Source organism: Salpingoeca rosetta (assembly GCF_000188695.1).
Source record: "Salpingoeca rosetta unplaced genomic scaffold supercont1.1, whole genome shotgun sequence".
Taxonomy (NCBI): domain Eukaryota; class Choanoflagellata; order Craspedida; family Salpingoecidae; genus Salpingoeca; species Salpingoeca rosetta.
The window spans coordinates 1810678-1825677 of record NW_004457740.1 but is presented as its reverse complement, the minus strand read 5'-3'; the positions used below and the strand labels follow the sequence as shown (position 1 = coordinate 1825677).

Here is a 15000-nt window from a genome sequence, read left to right as displayed (position 1 = left end):
TGCGCACACATTTTGCGCTGTCTCCGGCACCCCGCGTCATCTCGCCTTATCAGAGGTGCTGACCACCTGCGCGAATGACTTGCTCGTTGCGTTGCGGCTGTGGGTGTGCTGTGGGTGTGCTTGTCGTGCGGCGAGAGCGCGCATACAAACCCAAACAAACCAGGGCCTCGTTTTGCTGCTGCATGCATGCGTCGTTCCTCCCTCACGTCAGTCGGTCATTAACATCGTCGTCGCCGCCATCACCAACTTGCTTGTCATTGTATTGTCGCATTTACAGCACAACAACTTCCGGTCTTCTTCTTCGTTTGCTGCTCCACTATCCAGAAGAACAACGCAGACATGTCCAAGGTGTTCCACCTCAACCTCAGCACCTGCGGCCTTGGCTTCACCATCGCCGGTGGTGTCGACGCCCCTCTGGAGGATGGTATGTTTGTTTTCTCCTGTGTCTATGTGTGTGTGTGTGCATGTGTGCGTATGTATGTGTGTATGTATGTATGTGTGTGTGCGTGTGTGTCTGTGTGTGCGTGTGCGTGTGCGTGTGCATCCGCCCTCACGCGTAAGCACACGTGCACTCGCCCCCAACTCACCCGCACGCCCTTCTCTCTCAACTCTCTCAGGTTCGACGGCCATTGTGGTTCGCGACATCCACGAGTGTGGCGCTGCACGCAAGGCCGGCCTCCATGTTGGCGACAAGCTCATCTCCGTCAACCACAAGCCGCTTGTCAACGTCACTCACCAGGATGCTGTTGAGCTCATCAAGGACGCCATCCCTTCCCAGGTGCGCACATTCACGCCGTGTATGTGTGTGTGTGTGTGTGTGCTCTGTGTCACGTTGTTTCTTGGCTTGTTTCCTGCTTCGTTTTCCAAGAACACACTCACACACGCATCCAACTCCCTCTCCACTCCCTGTCCACTTCCCTCCCCTCTCTCGTCAATACGCTCGTTAGCACGTGACGCTTGAGGTGGATCGCGCAAACATGATGTCTGACGTCACCGTGGACAAGGGCGACGGCGCAGCGGCCGACCGCCTGACCCTTGCTCGCAAGGCCTTTGAGGCGCATGACCCCGAGCTGTCTCGCCTGGCCCACGAGCTTGGCGCAGCGCCAGAGCGTCACCAGACCGAAGCCGGCCAGTACGTCAAGGCTGCTGTGTTTGGTGGCATGGATGGCATTGTCACCACGTTTGCCGTCGTCGCCTCTGTCAACGGTGCCGACCTCGCAACTGGCGTCGTCATCATCATGGTGTGTGTGTGTGTGTGTGTGTGTGTGTGTGTGTGTGTGTGTGTGTGTGTGTGTGTGCTTTGTGCCTTTGCGCGCGCGTGTGTTTGCTTGCTTGCATGCTTGTTCGCATGCATGCTTGTTCGCTGGCTTTTGTGTTCGTCTCCACCCCAAACCTCAGTCCCCAATTTCTTTCTTACCTCACACCTCGATCCCAACTCCTCGCACCCACCCAACACCGCACGCCAGGGCTTTGCCAACCTGATTGCTGACGGCATCTCCATGGGCATGGGCGAGTTCATGAGCGCCCTGTCCGAGTCCCAGTACACTCTCTCGGAGCGCGTGCGCGAGGAGTGGGAGTTTGACCACAACCCGGAAGGCGAGATCAAGGAGATGGTGGACCTGTACATGGAGAAGGGCTTCTCCGAGGAGGAGGCGACACAGATTATGACCATCATGGCAAAGCACCGCGAATTCTTCATTGACCACATGATGGTGGAGGAGCTCGGTCTGATGCCACCGGACGAAGGCGAATCCCCCGCAAAGAACGGCCTCGTCATGTTCCTCTCCTTTGTCGCCTTTGGCCTCGTCCCTCTCCTTTGTAAGTGCTGACACACAATTCGTGCATGCGTGAGCCGGGCGTGCCGCGTTTCGCCTGCGCCTGCTGCATGTGCACTATTCCAATCTGGAGTGCCGTCTCGTTCTCTCCCCCAACTACACAGAATGTGCTTTCGTTTCCCTCACTTTTCACCACCCTCTTCTCTATTCTCACCTGCCATCCTTGCCTCCTCATTTCACGTGGTGTCTGTGCGCCTGTGTGTGTGTGTGTGTGTGCGCCTGTGTGTGTGTGTGTGTGTGTGTGTGTGTGTGTGTGTGTGTGTGTGTGTGTGTGCAGCGTACCTTGCCCTCAGCACCGTCGACTTTGGCAGCAACAAGAGCGACGCCCTGTTTGGCATTGCCTGCGCCATGACCGCTGTTGCCCTGTTCATCCTCGGTGCTGTCAAGAGCCGCTTCTCCACCCAGTCCTGGTACATGTCGGGCTTCTCCGTCGTCATCAACGGCGCCGTCTCCGCTGGCGCCGCCTACCTCGTCGGCCTCGGGTGCGTATCTTGGGCCATCTCTGCATGCTTTCGCGTCAATGCACTCTGCTGTGCTTGGTTTTTTTTTTTTTTTGCGCGCGCGTGTGATTGTGTTGTAATTTTATGTGTGTGTGTGTGTGTTTACGTGCGTTGCTTGTATGAACGTGAGGAAACGTTTCTGTGTGTGCTTTTGTTTGCCGATGTGCACATGCACGCATCACAAACTAGTGAGCACGTGTTTTTCTTGAACGTGAACCAATGCTAACGTCCCGTCTCCCCTCACCGCCTCACAACCTTGCCACCATGCATCTTCAGTCTTGAGAACCTCGTGAGCTTGAACGATTGCCCATGAGCGAAGCAATGCCCCAACGTCAACCGTGCATCCATATCCACATTGCTTTTGGTTTCCCCTTTCGCTTACATCTCAGCCAGACCCTGTTTCCTTGAATTTTTTTTTTTTTTTTGGTTTTGGCCCCCATTTCTTCCTGACTCTCCTTTATTCTGGAACCTTTTCTTGTTTGAACTGCCCCTTGATGTTTGTCTTTGTGCCACTCCTCTTGATGCGTGGGCATGCACCCACCCACCCAATACATGCACATCGTTTCCCTTTGTCTCCCTCAGTCTTCTTTTCCTGTTTTGTATTATGAAAAGTAACAACCACACTTCGTCCATCTGTCGTTTGGCTGTTTGTTGGTTGGGTGCTTGTTCTCCCAACTGTGCTGTGTGCTGCGTTGTGTGCTCAGTTTTGGTTTATCGAGACAGGAGCACGCAAGCCCTTGTTCCAACCGTGCGCACGGAACACACCCTCACGAATTACACAGCAACACACGATATCACTCGCAGGGCAAAGAGAAAAGGAAGCGAACCAAACTGTGAAGAAGGAACAAAGAAAGAACACGTGCGAAGAGAGAAACGAGCATGAAAACACACACGCACACACACACACACACACACACAACCTATCATCAAGCAATGTGCAGAAAGCAAAACCAAAAAGGAGGAGAGGTTTGGGTGGACGAGTTGATGACAAACGACAACAAACCGACAACAGGCCACAGTTGAAAATGATGCGATGGCGAGCGCACACCAGCCTTGGCACAAACGCGAGTGTCAACATGACACAACACCACTCCCCTCCCCTCTTCCAAAATGCGGCACAACCATGTTCAGCGCGTGCGGCACATCAGCACGACGCCGTGAACAGGTGCTCAACGCTGTCCGTGTTCAAGTGGAGGACAAGCTGGCGCACAAACTGCATCTCCTTCTTGGTGTTGTTGAAGATGACAAGCGGGTCGTCGCTCGGGCAGCGCAGGAAGTTTGGTGCCCACACCATCGCCAAGTTGTCGTACGTCATCTTCGTGTGCGCGTGGTTCTCCGGTCGCCCAACCAACTGGACAGGTAAGGGTGTACACAAGGACGTTGTTGGGGCGAGAAGAGAGGGGGGGTGTGAGTGAGTTGCTTAAGGAAGGCAGGGTATCACATGCTGCCCACATATGCGTGCGCAAACGCACAAAGGTCACACACACACACACACACACACACACACACACACACACACACACACACACACAGGACGCACGCACACAGCAATACACACCTGAAGGAAGCGGGTGATGAAGAGGACAATGTTCTTGTTGACTGAGGGAAGCTTATCAACCACAGCAACAGCCTTGGCTGAGTCCTGGCTCGCCGCCACACACTCATCGTACAAGTCCTCGGGAACAATTGGGTCGGTCAGCTCTCGGAACCAGAGCTTGAGGGTCGAGGCCGGCACGTGCGGGTCGTGCAGGTTGCTCGGCGCCTGCCCGCGGTCCATCTGCAGCTTCAGCGCATTCACAGCGTCAATGTCGCCAGGTACCCTGTGTTCACGGATGGACACGCGCATCGGTGAAGGCGTTCCAAGACGCATGTGTTGCCGTTGTTGCGTGAGATGCCGTGGAGAGCATTTGTTCAGCGACACGAACACACGCGCACAGAGAAAGAAAGGCGGGCAGACAAATCGAAAAAAACATCACATGTCGACACAAGCACACACACATGGACACGTGCACGCCCACACAAATCACACACACACACAAATCACACAAGAATCACACGCCCAAGCACACGCCCAAGCACACGCCCAAGCACACGCCCCCAAGCACGCAAGTGTACCTGAAGATGCCCTCTGTGTGTGTGCCGCCAAGCTCGAGGACGGCGTTGGAGAGGACCTGCAGCACGCGCGGGATGGACAGCTCGGGGTGCGTCTCATACTGCAGCGCCATAATCTCATCCAGGCTCGACCCAAACACAGACGGGTTGCGCAGCTTGCGCTGGAATGGCGTGTGCGTTGGTGTGTGTGTGTGTGTGTGTGTGTGTGTGTGTGTGTGTGTGTGTGTGTGTGTGTGTGCGCAGGCGTGCAAGGACGTGGATGAGGAGATGAACAGGGAGGAGTGACTGATAGTACTCTGCGCAACTACAAGCAGCAGGTATAGCAGCTAGAGGCAGGTACAGCAACAAGTAGCGAGCGACGCGCGACGTGGCTCACCGCTGCGTTTTCAATGTCGTCCTCTGACGGCTGCTGTGCGCCCTGCTTGCGTCCCGTCTTGGCTATTCTGATGAGCCGCTTGAAGCACGCCTCGCTCAGCACACCAATGTCCCCTGGCTGGTCCTCAATGTGTCGTGCGATATACCCCTTGAGGTACGTGAAAAACTTGGTCGTGGGTGGGAAAAAGTTGAGCGCAATTCCCATCAGCTCCCAGCCGCGCTCACAACTGTCCCTGTTGTGTGTGTTTATTTGTGTGTGTGTGTGTGTGTGTGTGTGTGTGTGTGTGTGTGTGTGTGTGTGTGTGTGTGTGTGTGTGTGTGTGTGTGTGTGTAGGTGGGTGGGTGGGTGGGTGCGTTAGACATGAATGGTGTGTATCATACACGTGAACACCATGAATGAGTACACACGTGCATTGTGTAACGGCTCCACTCAAAGCAACTGTGAATGTATGCCCTTGCAGACAGTTGTGCTGATGTATTGCTGACAAATACGCCAGGTGCGACCATCCCACAGCACTTACAGCTTTGTGTTCCCCGTTGTCTGTTTGCAGAGCTGCACGAAAAATTCGTCTCTGAGGCGGGCGTCAGACTCGTCCCAGCACATGGACATAATCTCCTTCGCGACCGCATACGGCGTGCGCCCTAAACACAGCAGCAGTCATTGTTGTGGTGGTGGTGCAATGTGGTTGTGAGTCAGGCAAGCCTAAGGAGCAGCAGTCACAAGGGCAGCACAACGCACGTTCGCACCGCGCACACAATCACATGCACACATACACACATGCATACATACGCACACGAACAATCACAGGCATTCACACACGCATGCACACACGCACACGAACAATCGCATGCACGCACGCTCTGAGAACACTGAAGACGCACAAGTAGCCAAACCAGTACACACACACTCTCTCTCTTACACCCCGAACACATTGGACGCACCTTTTGCGTTTCTGTCGCCCATGTACATCTGTGAGAGCTTGAACATCTCCAGCGCCTGCCGCTTGTGTTCCTTCTTCAGGGTGAGCAGCATCGGCCTCGGTATTGCGCTCGGGGACCACGACAGCATGTTGTGCAGCGATACTTTCCTGCGGAAGAGGCCCTTCTTGTGTGTAGCCAGGTTGTGTTTGAACGTCTTGAGATCTGGCGAGCTGCTGGCAACCTCGGAGTAGTCCATGGCCGGCGCTGTCAGGAGACACCACCAGCAACAGCGGCAGCAGTGGTGGCAGTAGTGGCAGTGGTGATGAGGAGGGGAGGGGCGGGGAAGCACAAGGATGAGTTTCAAATTCAGCGAACGAGCGGTGCACATGCAAGCGCAATGACTGGAACAGGTTGTGAAGAGGTTGTGAGTGGGCAACACGGCCATGAGGGCCCGTAGAACGACGTATGAACAGGGTCACCACAGTTAGACAGGTTCATAGCAACATACGCTTTGGTGGCTTTGGTGGTTGTGCACCGCCTGGCTGGTGCTGTTGTTGTGTGTTTGGCTGTTGCGCTTGCATGATGATTTGCGACTTGCGCTTTGCAGCGACGGGCGGGCCCTGTGAACTGCGGCGTGATGCTGTTGTGGGAGCAGCTTGCTGCTGTACGTGCTGCGCCTGCTGTGCTTGTGTTTGTGCTTCCTGCCCTGTTGCAGTGCCTCTGCGCGACTGACCTTCCTCCTTCTCCACGATTTGTCGTTGTGTCTCCTGCGAACCAGCGTGGTCGCATAACAGGGTGATTGGCGAGCATGCGTGTGTGTGTGTGTGTGTGTGTGTGTGTGTGTGTGTGTGTGTGTGTGTGTGTGTGTGTGTGTGTGTGTGACAGAGAGAGTGTGTGTGTGAGGGTGTGTGTGACGGAGTGTGTGTGAGGGTGTGTGTGACGGAGTGTGTGTGTGTGTGTGTAGGTGTGTGTGTGTGTGTGTGTGTGTGTGTGTGTGTGTGTGTGAGGACACGGCACGCGTGAGCGTGTGCATGTTGTATCCACCTCGCCTACACACGCACACATGCACGCACACAACGCAGGTGTTAGGAAATGCACGTACCTGGAGCTTGGCAAGCGGCACAATGTCACCATGCTGGGGCCGATCCCAGACTGTGACCTTGGTTGTGGCATTGTAGTAGTATGCACGGCCAGAGTTTGCATCCTTCAACTCCCACCATTGATCCTCAGAGCAGGGTTTACTGCGGGGCAGAGTCACAGAAGAGGGGTGAGTGCGCTACACGTCAACCGCGTGCAGGACTGCTGTTGTCCGACACACGCATAAACCAGCACCAAACTCGCACACACACAACCCACAATGCATACACACATGCACACACACAAACATGTACACGACACGCAGACACGCACACACACACACACATGCACACGACACGCACACCCGCCCGCTTGGAAGAGAGCGGCTTACAAGCTGGCGCCAGCTGGCGGTTTCCACAGGCATTCGCCAGACGTTGTGTTGGCATACACCTTCCGCCCCGAGCTGGGCTCGATGATCTCGACCCAGCTGTGTGGCTTGTCCCTGTGGCAAAACACAAGAATCCAAAGGGCGGTGAGGCTCGTGCGGCTGGCAGGTGAGGCGTGCTGTACTGACAGCCACGGCCTACAAGGAAGGGATCCAAACAAGAGACACAGCTCCCACCCACAGTGTCAACACCAACCAAAACACACCGCGCGCAGCACCACCACGCAAACAACTGCTACGACTCACGATTCCATTGCGTGCTGTGTGTGATGTGATGTGTGCTAGGTGCACGTGTGTGTGTGTGTGCTAGGTGTACGTGTGTGTGTGTGTGTGTGTGTGTGTGTGTGTGTGTTTGAGAGTGTCCCAAACAAGATGGGGTGGATGGAGGTGGAGGGGTGTGGATGTTGTTGTTGTTGTTGTTGGCCCAATCTCAGCAGCGAGCGAGCGTCAGCCAGTCAGCCCAGTTGTCGTGGTGGATAGAGCGCCAACGCCAGAGTGCGTCCCTGCGGAAATCTGCCGGAAGACTTCAGCACAAATCTTGGAATTTTCTGGCAGGCCACAACACCACAAGTTAAACCGGAAAAGAACCCCAAACACTGCAAGCGCGAAGCAGCGAGCAAACGCACCAACCAAGACAGAGACACGTTGCTGCACACCACGTCTCATTCACCCCACATCCAAGACACAGCCAAACCAACAATAATACTCTTCTGACTGAGAGCGTTGCCACGCGCGTCTTCCCAAAGCACACGTTAGCAGCCATGGCCAAGTGGGGAGAAGGGGACCCGCGCTGGATTGTCGAGGAGCGTCCAGACGTCGCAAACGTCAACAACTGGCATTGGTGAGCCCCAGGGGCGGGTGGGGTGATTGTGTTTGGAATGTGAGACTGCGCGGCCCTATGTGTGTGTGTGTGTGTGTGTGTGTGTGTGTGTGTGTGTGTGTGTGTGTGTGTGTGTGTGTGTGTGTGTGTGTGTACGTGTGTGGGTGTGTGTACGTGTGTGTACGTGTGTGGGTGTGGGTGTCGTGTCGTGTGTGGGTATGTGTGTGTGCACTTTGTTGCTTGTAAGCCGCTTGCGCCCTCTATCGTGTGTACCGTGCACCAGTTCACTCAACGTGTTTGGCTGCACGCTGCTGCTGCCGGTAGGACGGAGAAGAACGCCACACCTTGGTCCAGGCAGTTTCTGCAACAGGAGCTCAATGGGCTGGAGGTCTCCTCGGATGCAGGCACCGTCACCTTCTCAGATGTCCAGGTCGAAGGTGAAGCCACCGCCAAGTACGTATTGCACACACACACACACACACACACACACACACACACACACACACACACACACACACACACACACACACACATTCACCCCACCGACCACACGTGTGTGTATGTGTAGTGTATGTGCATGTGCTGTCCGTGCTTCTGCTTGACCGCATGCTGCCCGTGCTTCTGCTTGACCGCAAACACATGTTCATGTGTTAATGTTGCTTCAGGACGCTTGTGCTTGCTTGCTGTCCACCTCGCTTGCGTTTTCTCACACTGAATCATGGTCACACACGCTCACTACAGCAACCGCAAGGCAAAGCTCATCTTCTTCTATGAGCTGGAGGTCTCCATGAAATGGAAAGGTTCGCTCCCTTGCCTGCAGCGGCTGCAGCTCTGCTCTTGCTGCAACACTTCCCCTCTTCCCATCTCACCTTTGTTGCTTCGGGTCCTCTTTCCCTTGTGTCTCACAACGGTTACCGCCTCCAAAATGGCTGCGCAGGCAAGACAGCGGATGGCAAGAGTGTAAGCGGCAAGTTCAAGGTGGAAAATCTCAGCGAAGAGTACACCCCGGATGAGTTTGAGGTGCGTGTATCCGCTTGAGATGGAGCGCAGACATGTGTCTACTTTGTGGTTCGTGCACAATATCTGCGTTTCGTGTGCACGTGCCTGCGTGTGCCCAGCCGGGCCCACATTGCTGTATCTTTGATGTTGTTGGCCTTCTTGTTGCCTTTTCCCTGTCTCTTTGCTCTTGTTTGTTTGCAAGCTACTGCTTCCTGCTGTCTTCTCCTCGCTCAGCCATAACGCTGGTGCTTGCACGCGTGCATGTGGTTTGCAATGTGTGTTGTGTGTGTATTCATGTGTGTGTCTGTGTGTGTATTCATGTCTGTGTGTGTGTGTGTGTTGTTTTCGGTTTTCTTCCCCAGTTTGAGGTGAACATGAGCAGCGAGGAGACGCCAGCGAGGCGGGCGGTGAAGGAGATGGTGCGCAAGGCCGGCGCCGAGGCCGTCAGGGCAAAACTCGACAAGTGGTACAAAGTGCGTATCCCGCTCACACGCATGACATCGCGTCATCAATGCACGCACACAAGCACATCCTTGCACATGCATTTTTTTTTGTTTTGCGTTACTATGTGAGAGTGTGAGCACCACTAACAGTGCTATCGCACTGCTTGGCCGTGTTGTAGGAGCTGCGCGTGGAGTTTACAAAGGGCATGATTCTCCCAACAAAGGCGAAGGTGTGTGTGTGTGTGTGTGTGTGTGTGTGTGTGTGTGTTGTGTGTGTGGTAGATTGCGTCAATGTCGTCTCAGCCCTGTGCCTGGGTTTGGTCGAGTGCACTCGTGTTTGCAGTGAAAATCCCAAGACAGCGGCCCCACTGCCCTCTATATGAGTCTCCTAACCCCTGTCACCTGTTTGCTTTGTCTCTGTGTGTGTGTGTGTGTGTGTGTGTGTGTGTGTGCAGCAGGCTACCCCGAGCGCGCCGACAAGTGGGGTGATCATCCACTCTGAGAAGAAGGACGCATCGTCCTCTGCTGTGGAAAAGAAGGAGAAGGAGGTGCAGCCGCGCGGGTCCTTTGAGATGGACGAGGAATTTCTCTGCAGCCCATCAGACCTCTTTCAGTGCTTTGTCGACGAAAACGTGCGTACACCCTTTCGCCTTGCATGTGTAGACTGCTGCTTCTTGGCTGGTGTTTGGGGCGGGAGGATGATGTGCGGTTGGTGCATGTTGTCTCTTGTTCATGATCCGTGCCCTCATCTCCTGGCAACAACCAACACACACACACACACACACACACACACACACACACACACACACACACACACACACACACACACACACACACAGCGGGTGAAGGCGTACACGCAGGCTGACGCGAGCATTGAGGCGAAGATGGGCGGTTCGTTTTCGCTCTTTGGTGGGAACGTCACGGGTGTCATCAAAGATCTGATTCCAAACGAGCGCATTGTGCAGGCCTGGCGCTTCAAGTCCTGGCCCGAAGGTGCGTGCGTGTGTGTGTGTGTGTGTGTGTGTGTGTGTGTGTGTGTGTGTGCGTCTGCCTGTGTGTGTGTGTCTGTCTGTCTGTGTTCTTGCTTCATTGGGTTTGCCTTACTGACTCTCATGTCACATCACCCATGATTCACAGGCATGTACTCTGAGGTGACAATGAAGTTTGTGCCCGGTGATGGCTGCACGCACCTCAAGCTCACACACAACAACATCCCCGACAGCGACCTGGAGCGAGCAAAGGTTTGCGTGTGTGTGTGTGTGTGTGTGTGTGTGTGTGTGTGTGTGTGTGTGTGTGTGTGTGCGTGCGTGTGTGTGTGTGTGTGTGTGTGTGTGTCTCCTTTCACCTGGTGTGCCGTTGTTCTGTCCCAGCTGGCGTTGACCGTACCGTGCTCGCTGACTCACTGTTTTGTCCCCGTTGCGTGCGTACACAGGAGGGCTGGAAGCGCCATCAGTTTGAGCGCATCAAGGGCATGTTTGGCTTCGGCACCTCGCTCGCTGGCCTCATGTGAACACCGCCCCGCGATGATCATGGCATGTGTGTGTGTGTGTATGTGTGTGTGTGTGTGTGCACGGGTGTGCACTGCATACCACGCTGGTATCTGTGTCACTTGTCATTGCTGTCGCCGTTTCGCCTCGTTGTGCTTTGCTTGCTGGCTTGCTTGCTTGTTGTCATGTCACGATACTCGTCGTAGTTGGTTCGGTGTACTGGAAGAATACAACCTCTTTGAGATGCAGCTAGTGAGCGACTACGAAGCAGGGCAGTAGAAGTGAAAGGAGAGGCTGGAGTACAGGTGGAAAGACGAGGTGGGGAGGGAACAGGCGGGAACAGCGGTGGCGTCTGGCCTGCAGACGAGAGAACGCAAATGTGGAAAGGGAACAGGCGGCAGGGGATGGACACTGCATGTGGCTATGAAGGAACTGATAAGAGGGACACTGACACGGAGAGGCACGCACGCACAGGTACAACGGAGAGGTCACAGCACACACGCATGAGTGCACACACACACACACACACACACACACACACAACTGTGCACAGATGCACGCATGCAACACACACGCACAGACACATGCACACAGACACATGCACACAGACACACACACACATGCACGCACACACATACACACATGCACGCACACACATGCACACACACACACACACACGTGTGACCTCGATTGCCAACCCTGACTATGAGCGGCTGCTTTACACCGTCAACGTGGTGAGCGCAGTGTCTTCAAGACAGTGTGGGTGGGGGGGGGAGGGCAGCACGCCAGATGTGTCAACTCATCGTCGCATGGCGTGCTGCGGTGCTGCTGTGCTGCGGTGCTGCGGTGCGGGCGTGCTTGTGCTGTGCGGTGCTCAGGCGAGGACGGACCGCGGCTCGCAGGGCACGTGTGGCGGGCACAGGTGGCACGCGCCCGAGTAGCAGAGCAGGGCCAGGATGACGACGAAGATGGTCAGGCAGCGGTAGCACACATTCTCAATGTACACGAGGTAGGCAATGAGCAAGAGGATGAGCTCTTTAGGAATGAGGCCGCCGGCTTGCGGGGACGCCACCAGCCATGCAGGCAGCATCAACACCAAGCACATCATGGTTGCAGATTGCCTTGTTTGTTGCTGTTGTCTCTTTTGTGTGTGGTTTTGGTGCGGAAGTGAGACGTGGTTTGGTGCGTGTTGACGTTGTGGTGTTGGGATGTGATTGATGTGATGCGACTCTTGGCGTGTTGGTGCTCCATTTCATGTCACGTTGACGACAGGTGTTGTCGTGATGAGAGTGGACTTGGGGAAGCGTGGACCGAAACAAGCCATTTGTGTGTCATACAAACAGCAACAGCCTTGACAGGACAAGACAGCGACAGCGACAGCGACAGGACGACACACAAAGCAGGTCGGTTGATGGGTGAACAGGTGCTGGTGCAGGTGAACAAGGGAGGGGTGTTGAACGCAGCAAGGGTACGGGCAAGAAGCCGCGGTCCTGGCTCGCCGGCCATCTTGCTTGGTTTGGTTTAGTCGAGGCGAATGCCGCCAAACTGGCCCGTGATGGCGACGACCATGTTGGTCACCGCCTGCAGCTGGGGACCGGCCTTGACGGTGTATTTGAGGTCCGTGTAGCCCCACCTGCGCACCCATCACACGCGGAAGGGGGGGGAAGAACACGTCGCAATCGGGTGTGTTTGTTGATCAGCGCAATGAGGAAGGCAGGGAAGGCATGTGCAAAACCGACGAGAAGCGAAGAGGACATGTGCAACATGGAACAACATGGAACGTAATGCTGTGCCGCAAACGTGTGCGCAAAACAGCGAGAGGGGGGAGAGAGGAGGCATGCATGCGATCAATCAAGCAAGCAACCAAGCAAGCAACCAAGCAGGTCAGGGGCAGACATGCGTGCAACCAAAGAACGCCTTTCAGATACAAAACGAAACAGGCGTCCTCAAGTGCACAAGACGGAGGCAACGCACCAGTCAAAGCAGCCTTGTGGATTCTCCGGCATCATCATGGACTTCTTCACCTAGTGCATGAAGAGCAAGCAAGGGACAACAATTGAAAAGCGGATGGAGCGACGAACGCATTAGTTTGCCATGAGCGCACCCTCAAGATGAAGCAATGGTGTGGCAGCAGGTGGCACTTGTTGAGATCACACGCACAGAAGCGCATACATATTCAGACAGAGACGGTCGCAGACGCAAAGAAGCACAACACGCAGTAGTGACAGAGGCAGAGGTAGAGATGCACAACGAGACTTGCACACAGACGTGCACATGCACACGCACACATGCACACGCACGCACGCACGCACACACACACACAGTACCTGTGGGTAGAGGATGACGAGGTTGTTGGTTTCGGCGTACTCGTTGAGACCGTTGTGGACGACAAACTCCTCGCCAATGGTGCCAATGTCCTGGTTGCAGCCATGGAAGGTGACAACGAGACGGCACTTGGTGCCGCTGGAGCACTGGCGCGGAATGTACGCAAACCCGGCCTCGCCAAAGCTGATGTGGCCGGGGCTACCGGTCTTGACATACTGGGACTGCTCGAAGCGCAGCATGTTGCCGGGAACAAAGGTGCCTGCGGGCTTGATGTTGCCGTCGTAGATGTGGTTGAGGAAGTCGCCCACGGCGTCGAAGCTGCAGTTGTTGATGTACGGGTCGCCCAGGAAGTCGCACGAGTGGCCATACGTGGTGGTGATCCAGGCGTGCTCCGCAGGGTAGCTGTCGATGTACTTGATGTTGCTGGTGTTGTTCACGAAGCGCTCGTAGAACTCCTTTGTCTTCTCAACAACGCCGGACTTGACAACCGTGTCGCGCTTGCCCGTCCAGATCCAGACCTTGTCCCCGCTCATGTTGGAGGTGTCGTCGATGGCGTTGAGTGTTGCCGCGGTCTTTGCGGCCTGGACCAGCTTGTCCACCTGGATCAGCATGGGCTCCTTCATGCAGTTCATCAGGGCGGCTTCCATGTTGGCGTGGGCGCAGTCGTACGGTGGGCCGGCAAAGATGGCCGCCCCCACAAGGTTCGAGCTGTGCGCAACATGGAACTGGGATGCAAACGCTCCACCAGCACTGATGCCTGGCCAGTGAAAAAAAGAAAAAAGAAAAAAAAAAAGCAGGTGGGCGGTGGATGTGAACGCGCGCGTAGATGTGAACGCGCGCGTGAATGAGAACGCGCGCGTGAATGAGAACGCGCGAAGATGTGAGCACACGCACGAGCACACGAGCACACGCACGAGCACAAACACAAGCGCGCACAAAGCACACACACAAAGCACACACGAAGCGTACACAAGCAGGACGCTGCACTTTTTCGCTTTGTGGCTCACCAGCAACAGAGATGGCGTCAATGTCGATGTTCAGGCGAGGGAGAGGATCGGCAAGAGCTGCAGTGCTGCCCACTGCCAGCACACACGCAATCGCAAACCACTGGCCACTCATATTGGGTATCGGCGCAACAGCAAACAACAAACAACAGGCAGGACAGCTTCGAGCTTGGAAAATTAATGGACATCGTTTATGGAAAATCGATGGCGGGGAATGCACACAGCGAGGTGGCGGAGACGAGCGGAAGAATTGAGGCAACACACGACAACACACGACAACACACACACACACGCATACACACACATACACATACACACACATTGTCTAGCTGAGCAAGTAACGAATCAGGATGGCGCACACAGCGGCAACGGCAGCCCACGTGAGACCGCGCATCAGGTGGCCTTTTCGCCACTCTTCCAGCGCTGCCTCGTCCATTTCCTCGCCGTCATCCTCGTCCTCATCATCGCCGTTCCCAGGTTTGCTCGGATCAAGCGCAGAACCCATCATACGCTTGTACATTCTGCTCACAATTGCGCACGCGCGTGTGTGTGTGTATGTGTGTGTGTGTGTGTATGTGTGTGTAGGGGGGGGGTTAGGGGGGACAATACAGAGCCATCCGCATGAGCTAGGATCAAAGACGTTGTACGCATGCGCAT

General features: G+C 55.2%; 6 protein-coding genes across 6 annotated transcripts in view; 2 read left to right on the top strand and 4 right to left on the bottom strand.

Annotated features, from left to right (window-relative positions):
• The first annotated feature begins 3 nt into the window (after positions 1 to 3).
• On the top strand, positions 4 to 3129 carry PTSG_00410 (vacuolar iron family transporter). The gene is made up of 6 exons (XM_004998901.1): positions 4 to 424; positions 618 to 778; positions 948 to 1241; positions 1467 to 1818; positions 2113 to 2317; positions 2612 to 3129. Exons 1-6 carry the CDS (start codon positions 340 to 342, stop codon positions 2646 to 2648), a joined length of 1134 nt encoding a protein of 377 aa, XP_004998958.1. The 5' UTR covers positions 4 to 339; the 3' UTR covers positions 2649 to 3129.
• PTSG_00409 (preoptic area regulatory factor 2) lies at positions 3031 to 7767 on the bottom strand. The gene is made up of 10 exons (XM_004998900.1): positions 7512 to 7767; positions 7212 to 7322; positions 6846 to 6984; positions 6252 to 6510; positions 5765 to 6007; positions 5344 to 5464; positions 4824 to 5055; positions 4451 to 4608; positions 3894 to 4155; positions 3031 to 3686 (listed from the first exon to the last, which is right to left on the bottom strand). Exons 1-10 carry the CDS (start codon positions 7517 to 7519, stop codon positions 3480 to 3482), a joined length of 1740 nt encoding a protein of 579 aa, XP_004998957.1. The 5' UTR covers positions 7520 to 7767; the 3' UTR covers positions 3031 to 3479.
• Positions 7768 to 7805: 38 nt separating this feature from the next.
• PTSG_00408 (uncharacterized protein) lies at positions 7806 to 11086 on the top strand. Its single transcript, XM_004998899.1, has 10 exons — positions 7806 to 8106; positions 8410 to 8538; positions 8827 to 8885; positions 9023 to 9105; positions 9447 to 9557; positions 9707 to 9757; positions 9983 to 10159; positions 10367 to 10520; positions 10665 to 10768; positions 10960 to 11086. Exons 1-10 carry the CDS (start codon positions 8027 to 8029, stop codon positions 11035 to 11037), a joined length of 1026 nt encoding a protein of 341 aa, XP_004998956.1. The 5' UTR covers positions 7806 to 8026; the 3' UTR covers positions 11038 to 11086.
• Positions 11087 to 11274: 188 nt separating this feature from the next.
• PTSG_00407 (uncharacterized protein) lies at positions 11275 to 12119 on the bottom strand (the record flags this gene model as incomplete). The annotated part of the gene is made up of 2 exons (XM_004998898.1): positions 11275 to 11371; positions 11905 to 12119. 2 exons carry the CDS (start codon positions 12117 to 12119, stop codon positions 11275 to 11277), a joined length of 312 nt encoding a protein of 103 aa, XP_004998955.1.
• Positions 12120 to 12218: 99 nt separating this feature from the next.
• On the bottom strand, positions 12219 to 14536 carry PTSG_00406 (polyhydroxybutyrate depolymerase). The gene is made up of 4 exons (XM_004998897.1): positions 14347 to 14536; positions 13342 to 14096; positions 12989 to 13038; positions 12219 to 12647 (listed from the first exon to the last, which is right to left on the bottom strand). The coding sequence occupies exons 1-4, from the start codon at positions 14456 to 14458 to the stop codon at positions 12536 to 12538; spliced, it is 1029 nt and encodes a 342-aa protein (XP_004998954.1). The 5' UTR covers positions 14459 to 14536; the 3' UTR covers positions 12219 to 12535.
• Positions 14537 to 14668: 132 nt separating this feature from the next.
• Positions 14669 to 15000, bottom strand: part of PTSG_00405 (uncharacterized protein) — a gene marked incomplete at both ends in the record, with an annotated part of 1190 nt that continues 858 nt past the window's right edge. Inside the window, one exon of the mRNA XM_004998896.1 lies at positions 14669 to 14864. Within this exon, the coding sequence (XP_004998953.1) occupies positions 14669 to 14864 (196 nt within the window). The remainder of the gene's footprint in view (positions 14865 to 15000) is intronic.